We start from the raw sequence: 22,471 nt of genomic DNA on the forward strand, positions 1-22,471 counted from the left end.
CTATGATGGATTGCTGTTCGAAACATGAAATGATGTGTCCTGGTTGGCTGAACTATTGTTTGAATTAGCAACAAATGGTTCCGAAGAAAAGGCACTGTGAATAAGATGGCCAGATGAAATAGTCGTTGAGAAACCAATATTGGATTCCGCATTAGCCGGTGGCGAAATGGAATTGGATTGAACTGAGCTAACGGGCGCTGCAGAATCCGACAACACAAGTTGACCTGACACTACACTCCCAGCGGATGTTGGTGGGTTACTGCTGCTACTATGAAATGATACCCATAAGTTGGCTGATAAAACATTGCTTAGTTCTGAGCTTTGAGTTTTTTTTGTGTTTGCGGAGGGCAGCGGTTGTTTTTCGAATGATGAATTTTAGATTGCTAAGTTCAAAACAAAGCGTATCTTTGTCTTCTGATGGCGAGATGTCCGAAAGCTCTTGACAAGACTTGTTGAGTTTCTCTTGCAACTCTTTAATTTCGCTCAATGTTTCTTCTAGAGTTTCAGTGTCCTCCCCGGAATAGGTTCCTGAAACAACAAATTCGATGCACGATTCAATTTTGCTTTCAAACATTAGCTTTTGGTTTTTAATGTGCTTCAAATGAGGATCAACAAAGGAGTCTTCGTTTTCACCCATTGCTAGTGTTTGTCAATTGGTAGAAATTACCTGATGCTTAACTCTTGTTGATTTTCCGCTTCGAGTAAGAACCATTATCTCTGTTTTGTTGAGGTTATCTAGAGCTTTGAATTTATTTTAACCTCTATTAGTAGCATTGAAAACCAAATTTCAAGTAGAAAACCTATTTCTGTAACTACCAATTAACAAATAACTACCAAACCTAATGAACCAAATTTAATATAAATTTACCGAATCTTGCCAAAATTTAGCAAACCCTACCAAAACGTTACAATACCTTACCAAAACTACTGAACCTTACCAAACCTTACCGAGTCTGATCCAACCTTACCAAGCCTTACAAAATCTTACCAACACTTCCCGAACCTTACCAATACTTGCCGAACCTTACCAAGCCTTACCGAACCTTACCAAGCCTTACCGAACCTTACCAAAACTTACCGAACCTTACCAATCTTTACCGAAACTTACCAATACTTATCAAACCGTAGCGAAACTTACCGAATCTTACCAAGCCTTACCGAACCTTACCAACACTTACCGAACCTTAACGGATACCATCAACTACCAATACCAGAATGATAAACTCAAATCTACCAAATAACCACAGTAACATCCGGACACAAACCGAGGTTTATGCTGAACCACACGGCAAGAAAATGTCGGTTTTTCATTATCTCGTTTTTTCAAAAATTTTATGGCGAAATCGTAGCAATTAAACAAATGGCTGAAATTTATTGCAAATTGTTAACAAGTCCGGAAAAAATTCTCTAGGTGCGAGAAAAAAACAACGCTGGGGAAATTACTTATCAAAGGAAATAAGAATAAAGTAATCAAGGATGTCCCAGATATAAACACTCTGTTGGGTTGGGCAATGATGGGTTGCCTCGGGTTGGGTTGGTTGGAATGGGTCTTTGTCTAAAATTTCTTTCTCTACCCTGATCAAGAGAAAAAAATTTTCTCGAGAAGGAAATTTTAACTGTCCATTCTTTCGTTGGGCGCCAGAATGTTACAATGGCCGCCTTAGGAACTGTGAGATTGATGAGAGTTACAATGGTTTAGTATAAACTAATCAGTTTGGAGATTTTGTTAAATTGACTGTTCTTCATGATTTCTGATGTTGTTAATGCTGAAAAGTTGCATGACTTTTCTTAACCATGTCGGATAAGTATCGGGCACAGATGGTAAATAGTGCAGATATGGCAAACAATCCAATGGGCATCAATGTTGATGACATATTTCATAATAGAGCAATTGGTGTAGTGATTAGAAAATTAATCGATTCTTACATTCGGAAAGTTTACGAAACTCTTTTTCAAAAAAACACACTCATGAATGCTCTAAGCACCGCAGCCATAAGTGCCGCATTTCCGCATGATGAACAGAATAACACTCCCTCTGTTGGAAAGCCAGGCAGTCAAAATTTTGAAAGAACTTAGTTGATTTGAGAAGATAGTCAAACCCAAAGCAACCGTAGCTCCCGCAAAACTTCCAGTAAAAAAAAGCGATCAATCATGACCCAGATTTTGCCATAGCACTCCAATCTAATGCTAACATCTCATTGTTTCGGAAGAAATTTTCAAGACATCTCAGCATGAGCGCGCGTACCGACAGTTTGATATACCAGGCAATTTGATATACCCAATAAATTCAATGACTTTTTATAAATTGACTGCAAGAAAGATCACAAGCAGGAAATTTTTAATATTTCTAATCTTTCTATTATATCAGTTGTAATGGTTCTAGAGGATAGAATATTTATGTTATAACCTGAAAACTTCTATCAATATCTTCCAGACAATCCATGTGTGTTTTCTCGTTGTTGTTTCTGCTTGTTTGTCTGCTTGGCTTCCAAGAAACAGAAAAAAAATTACTGGTTTTTATTTGATGTCAAAGAAAGTTTTGCTTCTCTAGTAAAACAGATAGAGTTTTTGTTGATTTCGAACTTTAAATCCCCTGTTTTACTCAAGAAAGCCAACAGGGCTCTTTACCTGCTCCGAAGAAACGTTTCGCCGAAAATCAAGTTGTCTGTCAAACTCGGACTTTACAAATCTATTCTTCTGCCATTACTGCTCTACGGAATGAACTGCGTACGGTTGAGCCGTGGTTCAACCAGAGACTTAAAGAGCTTTCAAAAACGTGCCTTGAACTGGGTCTGCTATGAATCCAATCGAAGCTACCTCCAACAGCTACGTCTCCTCAACGTACTACCACTTCCACTCTTCATGCAGTGCAATGACATTCTGCTCATGTCCAAACTACTTGTTGAAGGAGAACATAACATAAGCATTCCCACTTACAACCCTGAATCTGGTATGTCCACAATGTTTTTCAAGCTAAACAAGTGCAAGAAAGAAAAGACTCGTGGAGAATGTGTCTACCGGACATGCAGAATCATAAACAGAATGAACGAAAAAATCCAGTTTGCCAATCTTCTCGGTCTAAAATTGAGAATAGTCAGCCTGATGTGGAAGTTTGTCGACAACAGATTCTCTGATTCCAACCCTTGCAAATGGCAACTATGTTGCGACTGATGTGACTGTCGCAACATTTGGACATCGTTCTAATCAGAAGTTATGGGAGAAATCACTCTGTTGTCAAATCCCAGGAAACCACAACAACAACAACAAACGCAAAAATAATTACAATTTCATCTCAACATCAATTGGCTTTTAAAGCAAGCCAATACTTTGTAAAGTTGCGTTTTGTTCGCTTACCTTTGTCAACGATTGCAATGCTGCCAAAACACCAATCAGATTCAACGTCTTCAACTCAAAGTTTTCACGGAAAAACATTTGAAAAAGTGCTGGGTCAGAAAACCAAGAAGTTCCCGCCGATGGGCAGACGCCGATGGATCTGAGAATTTTTGATTTGGAAGGAATCTCTATTGGTAGGAAGCTCGGTGTTAAATGACTGGGGATGAAAAATTGACAGTGTTGAAATAAAGGGGTTAAATCATTTGGCTGGCAAAGAAGTTAAACCCTTCAAAACATAGAAACATAGCGATAATGTCTACAATTGGAGACAAAGCTCTAAAAATCTTCATTTTATCAGCAATGGAATTAGGAATTAGTCTATTATCACCTTATCTCCAGTGCAGTGTATAGCTTAAATATGGGTCTTGTCATGTTTTTTAATGCAATTTATTGCTTGACCAATGTTTCTTCTGACCCATTTGACTGTTCTTCCTCATTAAGTTTTCTTGGAGCCTTTCAGCTCACTAGTGTCTAAGTGTGCGATTCACAGAACCTCTTTCGGAGACGTATACTTATGATGCGAAGAGCGATCCTGCACTTTTCCACATCAGCCCTCCTTACTTCAACCCCTTCCATCACCAGCTCTGCGCATCGGATCTAAGGATTTGAAATCGTGCGGTCAAAGGCCACCAAACCCCACCGTTGCCCACTCATCGTTTCCCCCACGGTGCAACCCCCCCACGTTGCCCCCCCCCCCCATGAACCCCCGGTGCAGACCCTCCGCTGCGCTCACGCCCCACAATTAAGATGAAGTTAGCCTCACTATAAAGTAGCCAGCTACTGACGAACCCAACCACTAGCTGGTCGTTTGAGAGCAAATCGCCCGACGTTAGTCGTTATGTTAATGTAGTTTATTTGATTCTTTTGTCTTTATTATGATAACATTGTTCTTGCAATTTTATTGTGATAGAATAAAACAGTTCGTTTTGTGGGTAGTAGTAGTAGGGCTTCTGTGATACTGCACAAGGGTTCTGGACCCCTTCAATTTGCAAGTTCTAAATTGTAAGTTTGCTTCTACAGTTGTTTGTCGTTCAATCGCATGCCAGTCTCCAGGTACATTTATTCCTTTCATCGTAGTTGTTGAAATTTTCCCAGAAAGTGCGGAGCAATCTTTTCTTCAACCCAGTTGTATCACGCATATCGAAGCCGAGAACATCAGCCGAGAACATCACAATCGAAGCCGAGAACATCACAATCGACATGTTTGAAAGAAGTTCTCCTCAAGATTTTTCCTCGCTGGCCTCGAAAGCTGAAACAAATTGCGGCGCGAGGACTCCGTGTATAAAAGAATTTTGAGTAATCTGGTATCATAGCGACCTTCAACTAAATTAGCTAAAGTTAGGAGGTTGTTAATCTGTATGTACATAGGTAGTGGTAAAATCGACAGGGACAAAAAGGCATCCTTATAGGTTAGTTCACCCTAGACTATCTATTTAACCACTCTCTTTTGTACATTTTCAAGTTGTGTCATAACATAGCGGCTTAAACCATAACACGGACTGCCGTACACTAAAATCGGTACGATCATTGACTTGTACAGCTCCAGTCGCGTTTTTGTTGGCAGATCAGACACACAATTTTTGATCATAAAAGACACATTAATAGCTTTGGCACTGGCCTTATCGATATGCAAATTCCATTTTAGATCTCTTGAAAAAATAAGACATAGGTCGTTTTGTGTAGCCGCTGATTCAATGGTGTTGTCTCCAAAAAGATAACTTTCATCTGTTTTGCCAATTTTAATGTGAGCGCATTTCTCCCAGTTGAAAGGCATACAAAATTCGGAGGTCCAGCAGAACAAATTATTGAGGTCATCTTGAACTTTCGAGGCCAACACTCAAAAACTTTGCATCATTGGCAAAGAGGAGAGGAAAAAGGCTTGTGCATGAGTTTGGTAAGTCGTTCACAAAAAAATTAAGAAAAACAAAGGTCCTAAAAATGCTACCCTGAGGCACTCCACTGAGTGCCCTAAAATCAGAAGAAAAACTGCTATCAACTTTTACGTACAGAGATCGACGTGCAAGATACGATTCCAGTAATTTTAACAACTTTTCTGGCAAGCCGGTTTTGAACAATTTTCTCAGTAAAATTCCATGATCTACACGATCAAAAGCTTTGCTGTAATCAGTGAAGATAATATCAATCTCTTTTTGCTTTTCGACACTTTCGTAGACTCTCTGTAGAAAAATTAGTAACTGCGTGACTGTAGATCGGTTTCTTCGCAACCCAAATTGAGAGATATGCAATTAGGGTGGATAATGCTTATAGAGTTGATTGAACAATACCCGCTCAAAAATTTTTGACGGGATGCACAGAAGTGAAACAGGTCGATAATTTGAAATGTCTGATGAGTCACCTTTCTTAAAAAGCGGGCTGACTAAAGCTGTTTTCCAGAAATCAGGGAAAGTGCAAGTCTGGACAATTTTGCGATAAATTTGAGCTAGGGAATGACTCCAGGAAATACTTAGTTTCTGAAAGGGAATTGGTGGTAATCGATCGGCACTTTTGCTTTAGTTCGTGTCTAAGCTAGAACCGATAGCCATTATTTCCTTCTCGCTAACAGAAATTTTCTCTGTCACCTCACTGCATTCAGATATCTCGGGCTCAGTAAAAGGAGATGATATAACGTAAACAGACGAGAAAAAAATTGCAAATAATTCTGCTTTCGATATGTCGTCATTGGCAAAGGAGCCTACATAATGCTTTCTTTGAGGCAATTGCGTTTTACGGAAAGCTCTGAAATACTTAAAATCTTGGTTGTGCTTCTTCCAGCAGCAAGCCTTTTTTCGTATTCCACTTTGTCTCTGCTAGCTGCGATCTCAGCTTTTTCAATTAGTGATTGAACTTTGCAGCTGGATTCCGGGTACCTTTTTCTCGCCGTTTTCAAACATTTCAACAAGTGCGAAGTTTCTTGAGACACCCATGGGGGCAAGGATGCTCTGTGAATTGTTCTTTTAGGAATACAAGCTTCCAAGCCATCTTCAAGCCACTTGTACCATAACTCGAGAACTTTATTTGGATTTGACCAGCAATAGCTACTAAATTTGTTAGTTAATAACATCTGAGAGAGCTGATTATAATCTCCCTTGCAAAAACTAAAAATATTTTTCACAGAAGCGTTACGCCTCGTTAAGTTAAAATGTTCTACATTAAACTTCAAAACTAGGGGAAAATGATTAGAAAGAAGGGTAAAATCGGAGTTCAGTGATAATTTTTCCAAGTTAATAATCTGAACATCTTTGCTGGTCAGGGTTAGGTCTGAAATTCCTGTTGCTGCAGTTGAAAAATTTACAATTTGCCGCAAATTTTTTGCCTCGAGTATGTCTAAGAAAGCATTTTCAATTGGATTACTTGACGACAAGCTTGACCAGTTGATGGTTGGAAAATTAAAATCTCCATAAATTATTATTTCATCGGCTAATTTCTTGGCGTTAATTATGTTAAGAAATAAATCAATTAGTTGGCTCTGGCTCTACGCATATTTGCTACTGGACGGAGGAAGATACAGTGAAACTGCCAAAATTTTCCTTTTTCCAAAACATATCAAGAATAGAGTAGCTGATCCATTTGTTTCGCAATCGAGAAAAATTCTCTCACAATCGAGAGTACGTTTAACACAAATCATTGTTCCGCCGTGAGCTGTAGAATTTTTCGAAGATTTTCTGTTGGAGCAAAAACACTGATAGTTTGGTAAAAACAGATCTGCTTCTAAGAAATTATCTGCTTCTAAGAGATTTAAAACTCCTTGGTGCAGTTTAAAGTTTTTGCATCGAGCATTTAATTCGGGTTGAACAAAAAATTCCAGCAGCCAAAACTTGCGTCCAGCTTACGTCGAGCATCAATAATTTGTTCCAGCTAAAATGGAGCCGAACGCTTAAGTCGAGCTACTGTCTTCTCATTGGCTGTTTGAATTTGGCCAAAAGCTGTTTTGGGTCACGGTTCAAGTCCTGTAATTGCAGGATCAAAAATTACTGTAGAAATTATATCGAACATATCAAAAACGATGCGAACATATCAAAAACGATGCGAACATATCAAAAACGATGCAAAAGACCTTTTTACTTATTCAAAACAAACCAGTCGGATTCAATCCACTTGTTGAAAATGTCAGCATCGAAAATGTGTTGCGTTTGTTCTCACTTTATCTTTTGATCCTCTTAATTCAGCCACAATTTTTATTCCATTATTTTTACACCTTTTTGATTAAACCCCGAATTTGGTACACCATTATGTGAATATTCCAATATTTAAGAAAAATTGAGTTAAAATAAATCAAACCCCAATTCAAAGAAAAGCGTCAAACAGGCTAATATCAGAGTGAAATGAATGAGGAACGAATGAAACTGCAGTCATTTTACCTCGCTAAATCTGTACATCACTGCACTGGCGCAAAGTTGTCAGGAGAACTTGGATAAGCACTCTATTAGTAAAAGCAGAACTAAAATCATTATCGAATTTTATAAACTATTTACTAATAGGGCAATTGGTGTAAGGATTCAAAAGACAATCGAATTTTACGTTCGCAATTTTTACAAATCTCTCTTTGAAAAAACAATCCCATAAATTCTCTAAGAACCGCAGCCATAAGTGCCACATTTTCGCATGATGAACAAAATAACACTCACTCTTTTGGAACGTCAGACAGTCGAAATTTGAAGACAAAGATAGCTGATTTGACAGGATAATCAAAACCCACAGCAGCCGTAGCTTCCGCGAAACTTCCATTAACAAAAGCGACCATGACCCAGTTTTTTGCCTTCGCAGGACAATTAAAGCTAACATCTCATTGTTTCTGAAAAAGTATTAAAACCATCTCAACAGGAACCCGCGTACCGACAGCTTTTTATGCATGGCAATTTGATATACCCATTAAGTTGAATGACTTTTTATAATTTGACTGCGGGACAGATCACAAGCAGCGAATTTTTGATATTGCTGATCTTTATATTATATCAGTTGTAACGGTTCATGTGGATGGAATTTTTCAGTTATTACCTTATCACCTAAAAGCTTCTATCAATGTCTATCACACTCTCCATGTGTGTTTTCCCGATATTGCTTCTGCTTGTTTTTCTGCTTGGCTTCCAAAAAACAGAAAGCTTACATTCAGAAAGTTCACAAAACTCTTTGCAGAAACCTCTTAAGTGTTCTAAACACCACAGCTATAAGTGCCGCATTTCCGCATGATGAACAGAATAACACTCCCGCGTTGGAAAGCCAGACAGTTGAAGTTTCATAAAAAGATAGCTGATTTGAGAGGATAGTCAAACCCCAAAGCAGCCCTGGCTTCCGCTAAACTTCCTGTAACAAAAGCGATCATGACCCAGTTTTTTGCCATAGTACGCCAATTTAATTCTAACATCTCCTTGTTTCAGAAAAGAAATATTCAAACCATCTCAGCATGAACCCGGGTACCGACAGTTTGATATACCTGGCAATTTGATATAACCATTAAGTTCAATGACTTATAATTTGACTGCGGGAAAGATCACAAGCAGCGAATTTTAATATTGCTGATCTTTCTGTCATATCAGTTGTAACCGTTCTAACGGAGGGAATATTTAAGTTAGCTCCTGAAAGGTTCTAGCAATATCTATCACATTATCAATTAATGTTTTTTCTTTTTTTGTCTGCTCGGTTTCTTAAAAAAACAGAAAAAATTTACTGCTTTTTAATATCTCAGAAACTTTTGCTCCCTCTAGTAAGGCAAATAGAGCTCTTGTTGATTTTGAACTTTATAACCCGTGTTTTATTAACCTCGTCAACCAAAAAAAAACGCAAAAAGAATACAATTTTATCTAAATATCAATTGGCTTTTAAAGCAAGCCTTTACTTTGTAAAGTTGCATTGTGTCCGTTTACTTTTGCCAAGGATTGCAATGCTGCTAAAACACCATTCAGATTCAACGTCCTTTTCAACTCAATGTTTTGACGGAAAAAGTTCTTGGTCATAAAACCAAGAAATGCCCTCAGAGCTCCCAAAAAATAGCAAGCTGTTTAATGCCACTCACTTGAAAGTCATTTAAGTTTTTTGGGGTTTTTGAATTCCTTTGAATTCGAGCTTCGCTAACTTTTCATTTTGATGTCGAAATAGAAAAAGAATACTCATGTTAAACCGATTGCGGAGTTAATAAATTGCTGGATTAAATGATTGGGGATGAAAATTATTAGGTGTTGTAATATAGGGGTTAAATAAATGGGCGTGCAAAGAAGTTACACCCTTCAAAACATAGCGATATTTTCTATTAAAGGAGACAACGCTTCAAAAATCTTCATTTCATCAGCAATCGAATTAGTATGTGTTCACTTGGTCTCAAACTATGTTTGTAGCCTATATATGGACCAATGTTTCTTCTGACCCATTTGACTGTCTTTTCTCAAAACGATAAATATTTAGCGGCTGAGGAAATTTAGTTTTCTTGGAGCCCTTCAGCTCACTAGTGTTTAAGTACGCGATTCACAGAATCTCCTTTGGAGACGTATACTGATGATGTGAAGTGCAATCCCCAAATTCACCCTTCTTCCACATCAGGCCCCTTTACTTCAACCCCTCCTATTACCAGCCATACCGCATCGATCAGGCCCTAAGGACTTGAACCAAGTCAGAGGCCACCCACCCCCACCGTTGTCCTCTTATCATTCGCCCCAAGGTACACCCCACCCCAAAATGAACACCCGGTGCAGGCCCTCCGCTGCGATCACCTCACTTCCAACAATTAAGATGAAGCTAGGTTCACTAAACAGTAGCTGGCTACTCACGAACCCAACCGGTCGCTCGAGAGCAATTCGCCCGACGTTTGTCGTTATGTTAATTTAGTTCATTTCAATCAAAAAATGCGTTTTTATATGATAGAATAAAACAATTCGTTTTTTAATTAACATTCGAAACAAATACTGAATAGTAAAGCCCATTGAATACGGTATAAGCAATAGCCGATTTTCAAATGTAAAATTTCTTGGTCTAGTTTGAGATTTTGCGTCGAGGATTTAATTCGGGTCGATCTCATTTCCAACAACTAACACTTGCAACGAGCTTACGTCGAGAATCAATAATTTGGTCCAGCTAAAAAGGAGTCGAACGCTTAAATCGAGCTAAAGTCTTCCCATGGGTTGTTTGAGTTTGAGGCGAGCATGTTCTTTTCATGAGCCGATCTGAAACTGGGATGCCCACATAGTGAGTTAGATTGTACTTTTTGATTTGCGTGAGAACGGAGAACGCTCTGTTTAAACAAATTTGAGTTTTCCCGGAAGAATAGGTGACTGAAATTATAGCACAACTTCGCCGAAGTTTTTTTGAGTATTTTGAATGATATACTATGAGACAAACATCAACTAATTGGCCACTTCCCAATCAGCCTTGTGCCGTGCCCACTAAGCAGAATACCTACATATACTTTGGTACGTTTTTCGCTGTGCTGTTTCTTTCTTTTTAATAATGTTTAAGTTTTCTATTCACAGAACCTCTTTTTAACGTATACTTATGGTATGCAGGGCGGTACCCTCCTGCGTTTTTCTCCAACATTATCCCCCTTTCTTCCCCCCTCCTAATACAAGCCCTGTGCATTCCTCAGGCTCTATGGGCTTGAAACCGTGCGGTCAACGAACACCCACCCCCACCGTTCACCCCTCATCAAACACTCACGGTGCAACCCACCTTCATATCAACCCTCGTGTGCACCCCCTACCGCTGCGTTCACTTCACGCCCTTTTAATTACTCTAAATCGAGCCTCACTAAACAGTCAATAGCTACTGACGATCCCAACCGCTCGCCGGTCATTTTAAATTATTTCGGCCGACGTCAGTCGGTTGTGTTAGTTAATTTCATTTATCAATAAGTTTTTCTCTAATCTTTTTTAAACTTCTGAAACTTATAGAAAGAAGCGTCAAATACATGTCTTTGTTAATTACATGAATAGCTTGTTAGTTCATGAAAAATTTTGTGAAGCAGATCTTTCCTAAATAAATAAGTGTTTGTTGCCGATGATCGGGCGTTATTTGTGAAAAAAGTACAATGTCGAGCCAGTACAATTTTCATTTTTGCTAATAGCATTACCAAACAGACTGAGATATGGTGGTTACGAATCATGTCGAAGAAAACAAATTGTGATTTTTTGGCTAGATCGAGCGAATGAACAAGTCATTGTTTGTGTCAGGCTGAACAACCTGAAATATTGGTTTTTGTCTAGAATGATCTAATGTAACAAAAACAATGCTATAGGTCTCAAGATTGGCCCATAATAGAGGGTCAAAAAACTATTTTACCTATTCAAGAGGAACCAGTCGTTTGCAATCCACTAACATTGCAACCAGCGTTATAATTTTTTTTTAATTTCAGCATCGCAAGAGCTGACTTGTTTTTTCGCACATTTCCTTTTGATCCTATAATTAATCAATTACTGGAGCACAAATTATACCATATCAAATTATAGAGATTAAATCGTTCGGGTTGAAGACAAGTTAAACCCTTGAAAACAGAGGATTGTTATTATTATAGACAAAGCTCGCACAATAGTCATTTCTTCAGCAATGCGTATAGTTTGTTATTAGTTGCTCTCAAACGAGAATTGTAGCAATAATATTGGTCCCGTGGTCTTTTTAATGATAATTATCGCTTGACCAATATTTTTTCTGAATCATTTGACTCGTCTTCCTCAAAAGCATATTAAAAAAGTAGCGGTCACAGGGCGCGAACTTCTCTTAGAGCCTTTCGGCTCTTTACTCTCTAGGTATACGATACATTGGAAATCTTGTGGAGACGTATATTCATGGTGTGAAGGGCGATCCCCCAATTAACCAGGCCATGGTGTGCGCATCGCTCAGGCCCTAACGAATTGAACCCGTGCGATCAAAGACCACCCAACACCATCGTTGCCCCCTCATCATTCTTCCCACGCTGCACCCCAACCCCATATCAACCCCCGGGTGCACCTCCTTCCGCTGCGTTCGCCTCACGCTCTTTCAATTAGTCTAAAGCTAGCATCACTAAGCAGTAAATCGGTATTGACGAAGCTAACCGCTTGCTAGTCATTTTAAATTAATTCGGCTGACGTTAGTCAGTTATGTTAGTTAAGTTCATTTATCAATGTTTTTCTTTAATTTTCTAAACTTCTGAGTTTTATAGAAAGAAGAAGCGTCAAATACGCGTTATTGATAATTACGAGTAGAATTGTTAGTTCAAGCAAAAGTTTGTGGAGTAGTCATATCCTAAAGAAATAAGTGTTGGTGCCGTCGATCGGTCGTTTTTTCTGAAAAGCAAACTGGCTTGACCAAACAGTGAGATATGGTGGTTACCAATCGTGTCGAAGAGAACAATGTGATTTTTTGGCTAGATCGAGCGAATGAACAAGTCATTGTTTATGTCAGGCTGAACAACCTAAAATATTGGTTTTTGTCTAGACCAAAATTGAAATTGGCCAGAAAAAATGGGCAAACAGTTTGTTTTCCAAACATTTTAGTTGGGTCTTTCGGGACCTCCTCTCGACGGGCCAGTTTGTCTTGTCAAAACCAATTTTGGGTCGCGGATCAAGTCCTGTGATTTCAGGATCAAAAAACACTGTTTGGGAGGTCATCACAAAATAGATCTAATGTAACAAAAACAATGCTATAGGTCTCAAGATTGGCCCATAATAGAGGGTCAAAAAACTATTTTACCTATTCAAGAGGAACCAGTCGTTTGCAATCCACTAACATTGCAACCAGCGTTATAATTTTTTTTTAATTTCAGCATCGCAAGAGCTGACTTGTTTTTTCGCACATTTCCTTTTGATCCTATAATTAATCAATTACTGGAGCACAAATTATACGATATCAAATTATAGAGATTAAATCGTTCGGGTTGAAGACAAGTTAAACCCTTGAAAACAGAGGATTGTTATTATTATAGACAAAGCTCGCACAATAGTCATTTCTTCAGCAATGCGTATAGTTTGTTATTAGTTGCTCTCAAACGAGAATTGTAGCAATAATATTGGTCCCGTGGTCTTTTTAATGATATTTATCGCTTGACCAATTTTTTTTCTGAATCATTTGACTCGTCTTCCTCAAAAGCATATTAAAAAGGTAGCGCTCACAGGGCATGAACTTCTCTTAGAGCCTTTCGGCTCTTTACTCTCCAGGTATACGATACATTGGAAATCTTGTGGAGACGTATATTCATGGTGTGAAGGGCGATCCCCCAATTAACCAGGCCATGGTGTGCGCATCGCTCAGGCCCTAACGAATTGAACCCGTGCGGTCAAAGACCACCCAACACCACCGTTGCCCCCTCATCATTCCTCCCACGCTGCACCCCAACCCCATATCAACCCCCGGGTGCACCTCCTTCCGCTGCGTTCGCCTCACGCTCTTTCAATTAGTCTAAAGCTAGCATCACTAAACAGTAAATCGCTACGGACGAAGCTAACCGCTTGCTAGTCATTTTAAATTAATTCGGCTGACGTTAGTCAGTTATGTTAGTTAAGTTCATTTATCAATGTTTTTCTAATTTTCTAAACTTCTGAATTTTATAGAAAGAAGAAGCGTCAAATACGCGTTATTGTTAATTACGAGTAGAATTGTTAGTTCAAGCAAAAGTTTGTGAAGTAGTCATATCCTAAAGAATTAAGTGCTGGTGCCGTCGATCGGTCGTTTTTTCTGAAAAGCAAACTGGCTTGACCAAACAGTGAGATATGGTGGTTACCAATCATGTCGAAGAGAACAATGTGATTTTTGACTAGACCGTACGAATGAACCAGTCATTGCCTATGCCAGGATGAACAGACCAAATTATTGGTTTTGTCTAGACCAAACCGACCAAATTTGGCTTTACTAGAAAAAAGGAATCAATTTTTTCCCAAACGTTTGAGTTGGGTCTATCTGGACCCGCTCTCTACGGCCCACGTTGGTCTTGCCAAAACCTGTTTTGGGTCACCAATGAAGTTCTGTGATTTCAAGATCAAACAACGCTGTTTGGAAGGTCGGCAGAAAATAGATCTAATGTAACAAAAACAATGCTATAGGTCTCAAGATTGGCTCACAATAGAGGGTCAAAAAATATTTACTTATTCAAAACAAACCAGTCGTTTGCAATCCACTAAGTTTGCACCCACTGTTATTTAATAAAAATTTCAGCATCGCAAGAGCTGACTTGTTTTTTGCACCTTTCTTTTTGATCCTGTAGTTCAATCACAAAGTTTTGATTCATATTTTTCACAAAAATGGTTAAACCCCAACCTTGCTACATCCTGATTTTTGTATTCCAATAAATAAAAGCAATTAAGGATAAATAGACCACAACCAAATATAAAGAAAAAGAATTAAACGACTAACACCAGATTGAAATGACTGAGGGTTAAATGAAATGGCAGTCGTATTACCTCGCTCAAACATTAAATCGATGGCGCAAAAATGTCAACAAAAATAGATAAGAACCATATTTATGAAAGCAAGCCTATGACACCAGCGAATTATTTACTTAAATTGTTTCATAAGAGAGCAATTAAAATATTTCAGTGATTCGAAAAAATTGCGATTTTTATTTTATTAATGTTGACAAAAAACAAGTTGCATGGAAGTACTTTAAGCATCACATCTATAATTGACTCTGCACGACAAACTTAATAACAGTGCTGCTGTTGGAAAAACAAATAGTCCCAAATTCGAAGAAAGATTTGAGAGGATATTCAACTTCCAGTAACATAGGCAATTTCGACCCTTCTTTTTTGTAATCGCAGACCATCTAAAACATCTTTTGTTTACAAAAATATTCAATTCATCTCAATGTATGAACTCGCGGACCTAGAGTTTGATATACCTGGCAGTTCGATTTTCCGTTTGTGCCCCCCCCCCCAGATTAGTGTGCGCATATTATTTGTACCCCTCAGACGCTTGTGCAATTTATTTACATAATTATTTACTTTGTAATGACACGTGCTCTAACGGGGGGGGGGGGGCGCATAACTTACGGGGGGGGGGCACAATTGGAAAAGAGTCACCTAATAATTGCGAAGACTCTTTTATAGTTGACTGCGTGAAAGATCACATGGTGCGCTTTTTAATTTTGCTGACGTTTATATGATATCGGTTCTATTGGTTCCAGAGGATGGAACTTTTAATTTATGGCTGGAAAGCTTCTATCAATATCTATCAAAGCTTTCATTTATTTCGCGTTGTTTCTTCTGCTTGTTTCTATGCTAGCCTTCCTAAAAAAAAGAAGAAATACAGCCTGTTGTGTCATGCCTTAGTAACTTTTGCTCCGATTTGAACGACCGATAAATTTTTGGTTATTTTTGAAATTGCTCGTGTTACACTTGTCTCAACCAAAGGAAACGCATAAAATGCAAGTTAACATAAAATTCAATTGGCTTCTAAAGCAGGCTTTTTACCTTGTAAAATTCCATTCCGTGCATTTACTTTTGTCGATGATAATAATGCTGCCAAATCACCATTCAGATTCAGTTTTGACGGAACAACGGCGAATTTGATTTGAAAAAGTTTGTCAGAAAATCACTGAAGTGACCTCAGAGCTTTCAAACAACCGCAAGCTGTTTAATGCCGCTCTCTTGAAGGTCATTTGTTTTTTTTTTGTTTTAGAAGTCCTTTCAAATTTAGTTTTGCTAATTGTTCATTTTGATACCGAAATAGATAAAGAAAATTGATTAAAACTTGTTCCGGAGTGCATAAAGTGCTTTGTTCAGTGTCTGGGGCATGAATTATACGATGTTAAATTATAGGGATTAAATCGTTTGGTTTGAAGACAAGTTACACCCTTGAAAACAGAGAATTCCTATTATTAGAAACAAAGCTCTCACAATAGTCATTTCATCAGCAATGCGTATAGTGTGTTATTTATTGCTGTCAAACGAAAATTTTAGCAGTTATATTTGTCCCGTGGTCTCTTTTAATGAAATTTATTGCTTGACCAATGTTTCTTCTGAACCATTCGACTCTTCTTCCACAAAAACGTAAGAGGTAGCAATCACAGGGCATTAACTTATCTTAGAGCCTTTCAGCTCTTTACTCCATACCATATCAAATTATAGAGATTAAATCGTTCGGGTTGAAGACAAGTTAAACCCTTGAAAACAGAGGATTGTTATTATTATAGACAAAGCTCGCACAATAGTCATTTCTTCAGCAATGCGTATAGTTTGTTATTAGTTGCTCTCAAACGAGAATTGTAGCAATAATATTGGTCCCGTGGTCTTTTTAATGATAATTATCGCTTGACCAATATTTTTTCTGAATCATTTGACTCGTCTTCCTCAAAAGCATATTAAAAAAGTAGCGGTCACAGGGCGCGAACTTCTCTTAGAGCCTTTCGGCTCTTTACTCTCTAGGTATACGATACATTGGAAATCTTGTGGAGACGTATATTCATGGTGTGAAGGGCGATCCCCCAATTAACCAGGCCATGGTGTGCGCATCGCTCAGGCCCTAACGAATTGAACCCGTGCGATCAAAGACCACCCAACACCATCGTTGCCCCCTCATCATTCTTCCCACGCTGCACCCCAACCCCATATCAACCCCCGGGTGCACCTCCTTCCGCTGCGTTCGCCTCACGCTCTTTCAATTAGTCTAAAGCTAGCATCACTAAGCAGTAAATCGGTATTGACGAAGCTAACCGCTTGCTAGTCATTTTAAATTAATTCGGCTGACGTTAGTCAGTTATGTTAGTTAAGTTCATTTATCAATGTTTTTCTTTAATTTTCTAAACTTCTGAGTTTTATAGAAAGAAGAAGCGTCAAATACGCGTTATTGATAATTACGAGTAGAATTGTTAGTTCAAGCAAAAGTTTGTGGAGTAGTCATATCCTAAAGAAATAAGTGTTGGTGCCGTCGATCGGTCGTTTTTTCTGAAAAGCAAACTGGCTTGACCAAACAGTGAGATATGGTGGTTACCAATCGTGTCGAAGAGAACAATGTGATTTTTTGGCTAGATCGAGCGAATGAACAAGTCATTGTTTATGTCAGGCTGAACAACCTAAAATATTGGTTTTTGTCTAGACCAAAATTGAAATTAGCCAGAAAAAATGAGCAAACAGTTTGTTTTCCAAACATTTTAGTTGGGTCTTTCGGGACCTCCTCTCGACGGGCCAGTTTGTCTTGTCAAAACCAATTTTGGGTCGCGGATCAAGTCCTGTGATTTCAGGATCAAAAAACATTGTTTGGGAGGTCATCACAAAATAGATCTAATGTAACAAAAACAATGCTATAGGTCTCAAGATTGGCCCATAATAGAGGGTCAAAAAACTATTTTACCTATTCAAGAGGAACCAGTCGTTTGCAATCCACTAACATTGCAACCAGCGTTATAATTTTTTTTTTAATTTCAGCATCGCAAGAGCTGACTTGTTTTTTCGCACATTTCCTTTTGATCCTATAATTAATCAATTACTGGAGCACAAATTATACGATATCAAATTATAGAGATTAAATCGTTCGGGTTGAAGACAAGTTAAACCCTTGAAAACAGAGGATTGTTATTATTATAGACAAAGCTCGCACAATAGTCATTTCTTCAGCAATGCGTATAGTTTGTTATTAGTTGCTCTCAAACGAGAATTGTAGCAATAATATTGGTCCCGTGGTCTTTTTAATGATATTTATCGCTTGACCAATTTTTTTTCTGAATCATTTGACTCGTCTTCCTCAAAAGCATATTAAAAAGGTAGCGCTCACAGGGCATGAACTTCTCTTAGAGCCTTTCGGCTCTTTACTCTCCAGGTATACGATACATTGGAAATCTTGTGGAGACGTATATTCATGGTGTGAAGGGCGATCCCCCAATTAACCAGGCCATGGTGTGCGCATCGCTCAGGCCCTAACGAGTTGAACCCGTGCGGTCAAAGACCACCCAACACCACCGTTGCCCCCTCATCATTCCTCCCACGCTGCACCCCAACCCCATATCAACCCCCGGGTGCACCTCCTTCCGCTGCGTTCGCCTCACGCTCTTTCAATTAGTCTAAAGCTAGCATCACTAAACAGTAAATCGCTACGGACGAAGCTAACCGCTTGCTAGTCATTTTAAACTAATTCGGCTGACGTTAGTCAGTTATGTTAGTTAAGTTCATTTATCAATGTTTTTCTAATTTTCTAAACTTCTGAATTTTATAGAAAGAAGAAGCGTCAAATACGCGTTATTGTTAATTACGAGTAGAATTGTTAGTTCAAGCAAAAGTTTGTGAAGTTGTCATATCCTAAAGAATTAAGTGCTGGTGCCGTCGATCGGTCGTTTTTTCTGAAAAGCAAACTGGCTTGACCAAACAGTGAGATATGGTGGTTACCAATCATGTCGAAGAGAACAATGTGATTTTTGACTAGACCGTACGAATGAACCAGTCATTGCCTATGCCAGGATGAACAGACCAAATTATTGGTTTTGTCTAGACCAAACCGACCAAATTTGGCTTTACTAGAAAAAAGGAATCAATTTTTTCCCAAACGTTTGAGTTGGGTCTATCCGGACCCGCTCTCTACGGCCCACGTTGGTCTTGCCAAAACCTGTTTTGGGTCACCAATGAAGTTCTGTGATTTCAGGATCAAACAACGCTGTTTGGAAGGTCGGCAGAAAATAGATCTAATGTAACAAAAACAATGCTATAGGTCTCAAGATTGGCTCACAATAGAGGGTCGAAAAATATTTTACTTATTCAAAACAAACCAGTCGTTTGCAATCCACTAAGTTTGCACCCACTGTTATTTAATAAAAATTTCAGCATCGCAAGAGCTGACTTGTTTTTTGCACCTTTCTTTTTGATCCTGTAGTTCAATCACAAAGTTTTGATTCATATTTTTCACAAAAATGGTTAAACCCCAACCTTGCTACATCCTGATTTTTGTATTCCAATAAATAAAAGCAATTAAGGATAAATAGACCACAACCAAATATAAAGAAAAAGAATTAAACGACTAACACCAGATTGAAATGACTGAGGGTTAAATGAAATGGCAGTCGTATTACCTCGCTCAAACATTAAATCGATGGCGCAAAAGTGTCAACAAAAATAGATAAGAACCATATTTATGAAAGCAAGCCTATGACACCAGCGAATTATTTACTTAAATTGTTTCATAAGAGAGCAATTAAAATATTTCAGTGATTCGAAAAAATTGCGATTTTTATTTTATTAATGTTGACAAAAAACAAGTTGCATGGAAGTACTTTAAGCATCACATCTATAATTGACTCTGCACGACAAACTTAATAACAGTGCTGCTGTTGGAAAAACAAATAGTCCCAAATTCGAAGAAAGATTTGAGAGGATATTCAACTTCCAGTAACATAGGCAATTTCGACCCTTCTTTTTTGTAATCGCAGACCATCTAAAACATCTTTTGTTTACAAAAATATTCAATTCATCTCAATGTATGAACTCGCGGACCTAGAGTTTGATATACCTGGCAGTTCGATTTTCCGTTTGTGCCCCCCCCCCCCAGATTAGTGTGCGCATATTATTTGTACCCCTCAGACGCTTGTGCAATTTATTTACATAATTATTTACTTTGTAATGACACGTGCTCTAACGGGGGGGGGGGGGGGGGCGCATAACTTACGGGGGGGGGGGCACAATTGGAAAAGAGTCACCTAATAATTGCGAAGACTCTTTTATAGTTGACTGCGTGAAAGATCACATGGTGCGCTTTTTAATTTTGCTGACGTTTATATGATATCGGTTCTATTGGTTCCAGAGGATGGAACTTTTAATTTATGGCTGGAAAGCTTCTATCAATATCTATCAAAGCTTTCATTTATTTCGCGTTGTTTCTTCTGCTTGTTTCTATGCTAGCCTTCCTAAAAAAAAAGAAGAAATACAGCCTGTTGTGTCATGCCTTAGTAACTTTTGCTCCGATTTGAACGACCGATAAATTTTTGGTTATTTTTGAAATTGCTCGTGTTACACTTGTCTCAACCAAAGGAAACGCATAAAATGCAAGTTAACATAAAATTCAATTGGCTTCTAAAGCAGGCTTTTTACCTTGTAAAATTCCATTCCGTGCATTTACTTTTGTCGATGATAATAATGCTGCCAAATCACCATTCAGATTCAGTTTTGACGGAACAACGGCGAATTTGATTTGAAAAAGTTTGTCAGAAAATCACTGAAGTGACCTCAGAGCTTTCAAACAACCGCAAGCTGTTTAATGCCGCTCTCTTGAAGGTCATTTGTTTTTTTTGTTTTAAAAGTCCTTTCAAATTTAGTTTTGCTAATTGTTCATTTTGATACCGAAATAGATAAAGAAAATTGATTAAAACTTGTTCCGGAGTGCATAAAGTGCTTTGTTCAGTGTCTGGGGCATGAATTATACGATGTTAAATTATAGGGATTAAATCGTTTGGTTTGAAGACAAGTTACACCCTTGAAAACAGAGAATTCCTATTATTAGAAACAAAGCTCTCACAATAGTCATTTCATCAGCAATGCGTATAGTGTGTTATTTATTGCTGTCAAACGAAAATTTTAGCAGTTATATTTGTCCCGTGGTCTCTTTTAATGAAATTTATCGCTTGACCAATGTTTCTTCTGAACCATTCGACTCTTCTTCCACAAAAAGGTAAGAGGTAGCAATCACAGGGCATTAACTTATCTTAGAGCCTTTCAGCTCTTTACTCTCCAAGTATATAATTCACAGGAACTCTTGTGGAGACGTGTACTCATGGTGTGAAGGGCGATCCCCCAATTCACACTTCTGCCACCTCAGACCCCCTTACTTCAACCCCTCCTATCACGAGCCCTGAGCATCGCTCAGGCCCTAAAGACTTGAACCAAGTCTAAGACCAGCCAACCCCACCGTTGTCCTCTCATCCTTCCCCTCAAGATGCACCCACCCCCACATGAACCCCCGGTGCAGGCCCTCCGCTGCGATCACCTCACACCCAACAATTAAGATGAAGCTAGGTTCACTAAACAGTAGCTGGCTACGCACGAACGCAACCGCTCGTTGGTCGTTTGAGAGCAATTCTCCCGACGTTAGTCGTTATGTTCATTTCAATCGAAAAATGCGTTTTGAAAACATTTCGTTTTTTAATAAAGATTGGAAACAATTTTTTGAATAGTAAAGCCCGTTTAATGCGTAATATGCACTAGCCGATTTTCAAATGTAAAATTCCTTGGTCCAGTTTGAAATTTTTGCGTCGAGCATTTAATTCGGGTCGAGCTCAATTCCAGCAACCAAAACTTGCAACGAGCTTCCGTCGAGAATGAATAATTTGGTCCAGCTAAAATGGAGCCGAACGCTTAAGTCGAGCTAAAGTCTTCCCATGGGCTGTTTGAGTTTGAGTCGAGTATCTTTGTTTAAACAAATTTCAGCTTTCCCAGAAGAATAGGCGGCTGAAATTATAGCACAACTTTGCTCACCTTGTATGGAATGTTTTGAATGATATACTATGAGACAAATAGCAACTAATGGGCCACTTCCCAATCAGCCCTGTGCCGTGCCCACTAAACATTATTCGATGTACTGTTTCTTTTCAGAACCAGGTCAGTTTGAGTTTGAGAAGCCTTCTTTTCTCATAAAAGAAAGCATCGGAGTTGCTAAAATCCCTATCAGACGAAACAACGGAACCGATGGTGCATGTAGTTTGTCATGGAAAGCTATCTTCATTTGTAATCGATCGTCCTCCAGAGAAGAGCAATCAGGTAATCTTCGGTAAACTTTGGTTACTAAAGGTTATATATATTCGTATATAATCTGCTGAATCCCGTTCGCATGAAATTGGATCGTGCCGAAACTCGTAAGAACTTGGTTTGTTTATGTGCTTGTACCGGAATTACCATTTTATTTGGGCGGCGATTTGATCTAAAAGGAAAGGGAGTCAAAATTGGCGTGTTAAACATTTTGCTAAAGCGGGAGAAGTTTTTTGTTCGAGCTGCGCGTTAATACTTTGTTTTTGAATGGTTTTTCGGCAGAAAAATGGTAAGCTTTTCCGTTTTTTTGACGTTTTTCGCCTATTCTGAAATCTTTTTTGTTGTTGTTAGGATTTTTGTATTTTGTTATCAGGCTCTTCTTAGAGCACTATGGGGATGAGATTTTTTTAAAGCTCTATGGTGTATTCCAAGGAAAACGGTTGCTCAAAATGTTCTTTTTTTGAAGG

The 22,471-nt window shown here is 38.5% G+C and overlaps 1 protein-coding gene across 1 annotated transcript in view; it reads left to right on the forward strand.

Moving 5' to 3' along the window:
• The window catches only part of LOC142348178 (sodium/calcium exchanger 3-like), a 69,213-nt gene that overhangs the window by 31,923 nt on the left and 14,819 nt on the right, over positions 1–22,471 (forward strand). The window contains exon 12 of the mRNA XM_075399419.1: positions 21,852–22,016. Within this exon, the coding sequence (XP_075255534.1) occupies positions 21,852–22,016 (165 nt within the window). The remainder of the gene's footprint in view (positions 1–21,851; positions 22,017–22,471) is intronic.

The sequence above is a fragment of the Convolutriloba macropyga genome, chromosome 10 (assembly GCF_964194025.1).
Source record: "Convolutriloba macropyga chromosome 10, txConMacr16.3, whole genome shotgun sequence".
NCBI lineage: Eukaryota > Metazoa > Xenacoelomorpha > Acoela > Convolutidae > Convolutriloba > Convolutriloba macropyga.